The sequence below is a fragment of the Equus asinus genome, chromosome 17 (assembly GCF_041296235.1).
Source record: "Equus asinus isolate D_3611 breed Donkey chromosome 17, EquAss-T2T_v2, whole genome shotgun sequence".
Lineage (NCBI taxonomy): Eukaryota > Metazoa > Chordata > Mammalia > Perissodactyla > Equidae > Equus > Equus asinus.
Window position 1 is genome coordinate 49,625,644 of NC_091806.1, and position 2,002 is coordinate 49,627,645.

The window sequence follows — 2,002 nt, forward strand, 5'->3', positions numbered from 1 at the left end:
CTGCCCCTCCTCCTCCTTCCTCACTCTGTCCCTGACTCTCTCTTTCTTCTCAAGGAGACCCATCCCGCGCCCCAGGCAAACACTGGGGGGCAGGGTCTGCAAGGCCGGCAGGGCTGAGGGCACTGGCTGAGCAAAGGGTTCTGGGAGGAGGGGAAGTCGAGGATGGGTTGGGGGCAGGAGCGCGCTCCAGGCAGCAGGTGCCCAGGACGCAAGTGCGGGCGGGCAGCGGGGCTGGACAGGTGGGGAGCGCCCAGCAGGCCAGTCGTTCTGCAGGAGCCCACGTTTGGGCGCATTTGGCGAAGAAGCAGCGCCATCTGCTGGCCTGTGCGGGGACTGCTGGGAGGGCCCTGGGTGGGGTCCCCTGGGTTTGGGGATGTGCAGGTGGGCAGGGCAGGAGCAACAGCGGGTTCCCCCGGACCCTTGGGTGGGAGAGGCCAGAGCACGGCCTTGGTGCACAGCGGGCGGAACCCACGTGGCCTCTCCCCGCAGCCCGCCCACGGGTGATGCGGGGCCGGCTGGCTGGGCCGTGGACTGTGCGGGCACGGTGCCATCCTCGCCCAGGTCCGGGCAGCTCCCTCATGCCTCCCTTGGCCCTTAGGCTCAGCACGGGAGTCAGGACCCCGGCTCACACTCTGTCCTCTGTGCTGGGGTCCCCAGAGCAAGGGAGTGGGAGTGGGGTGGGGTCACTTCTGGTCCTGGAAAGGTCTGGCAAGGGCGGGCGCGGCAGGGAGGCCCAGGGCAGACAGCAGGCCCAGGGGCAGTGGCGCCCTCCCCCAGGGCCCTCCGGAGGACGGCCCACAGCGGCCTACGCTTCCCCGGCAGCCAGGCCAAGTGCAGGAGCAGCCTGCAGCTGCCACGGACGTAGACCAGCAGCGCGGGCAGTGGGGCGAGCGCGGGCAGCAGGATGCTCAGGAGCGGCTGCAGGCTCCAGCAGAAGACAAGCGGCAGGCCGCAGAAGAAGAGCAGGCGCTCCAAGCCCAGGACAGTGCCCGGAGCAGCAGGTCACCCAGAGGAAGAGGATGAGGCCGGCCCCGCAGGCCCCGCAGGCCCCGCAGGCCCCGCAGGCAAGGGACAGCAGCCACTTGGCGCAGGCCGCCTGGTGGCGCAGGGAGGCCATTGGGCTGGCACCAGCACGCAGCAGGCTGCACGCGTGGGCTGGCAGCAGCACAGTCAGCAGGGCCAGGGCCCAGCCGAGGCCTCAGACAACACCCGAGGTGTGCCGTGGCTGGCAGTGCCCGTAGCAGGAGGGGACGATGGTGGAGAGGCAGAGCTCGGTGCTGAAAGCCGCCAGCAGCCAGAGCCCCACGGAGAACGCGGTGAAGGTGATGGCAAAGTAGAGGGTATCATCGGAGCCCAGGGTGACATGGATGATGGAGAAGGCCATCTGGCAGGCAAGGAACAGGAAGTCCACAGCCGCCAGGTAGAGCACATAGAGGAAGAAGGGGCCCTTCTTTATGTGGCAGCCGAGGTGCCAGAGGACGAGCCTGTTCCCCACCAGCTCCCCAAGGCCAACGTCCAGCGTGAGGTAGAAAACCACGCTGTTGAAGGTTCTCCAGAGCCTGAACATCCTGGCAGGCAGTCAGGCAGGCAGGTCCCTGAGAGGAGGTGACAGATGTTGTTGCTGGCATCGCCACCTGGGAGGGCAGAGGCCTCAGCTGGTGTTTGCAGGGTGTTGTCCAAAGCAGCCCGACAGACACTGCTCAGGGGCCACCCTTCCAGGCCAGTGCCTAAGCCTCCTGCCTCACGGACCTCCGTAGGAGGGGTACGCCACAAGACTGCCTGAGGCATCGTGGGTGATGATGGCCCAACAGGCGGGAGCAGGACCCTGCCCTCCCCGGCTCCGTGGGCAGACTAAATGCACCAAAGATCACAGGGCCCTGCGTGTGAAGTGTGATGTGGCCGAGGTCGGCCATGGGCTGGACAGGTCTCTGCAGGCCCTGGGCACACGCGTGTGGACCACACGTGTAGGGGCCTCCTCCCTTCTCCATCAGGGACCCTGCAT

At 67.4% G+C, this 2,002-nt stretch overlaps 1 protein-coding gene across 1 annotated transcript; it reads right to left on the reverse strand.

The window, feature by feature from the left end:
* Window positions 1-612: 612 nt before the first annotated feature.
* MRGPRG (MAS related GPR family member G) lies at window positions 613-1,567 on the reverse strand. Its single transcript, XM_014833275.3, is given in 2 exon segments — window positions 613-991; window positions 993-1,567. Coding segments are annotated over 2 exon segments (954 nt in total).
* Between the last annotated feature and the right edge of the window lie 435 nt (window positions 1,568-2,002).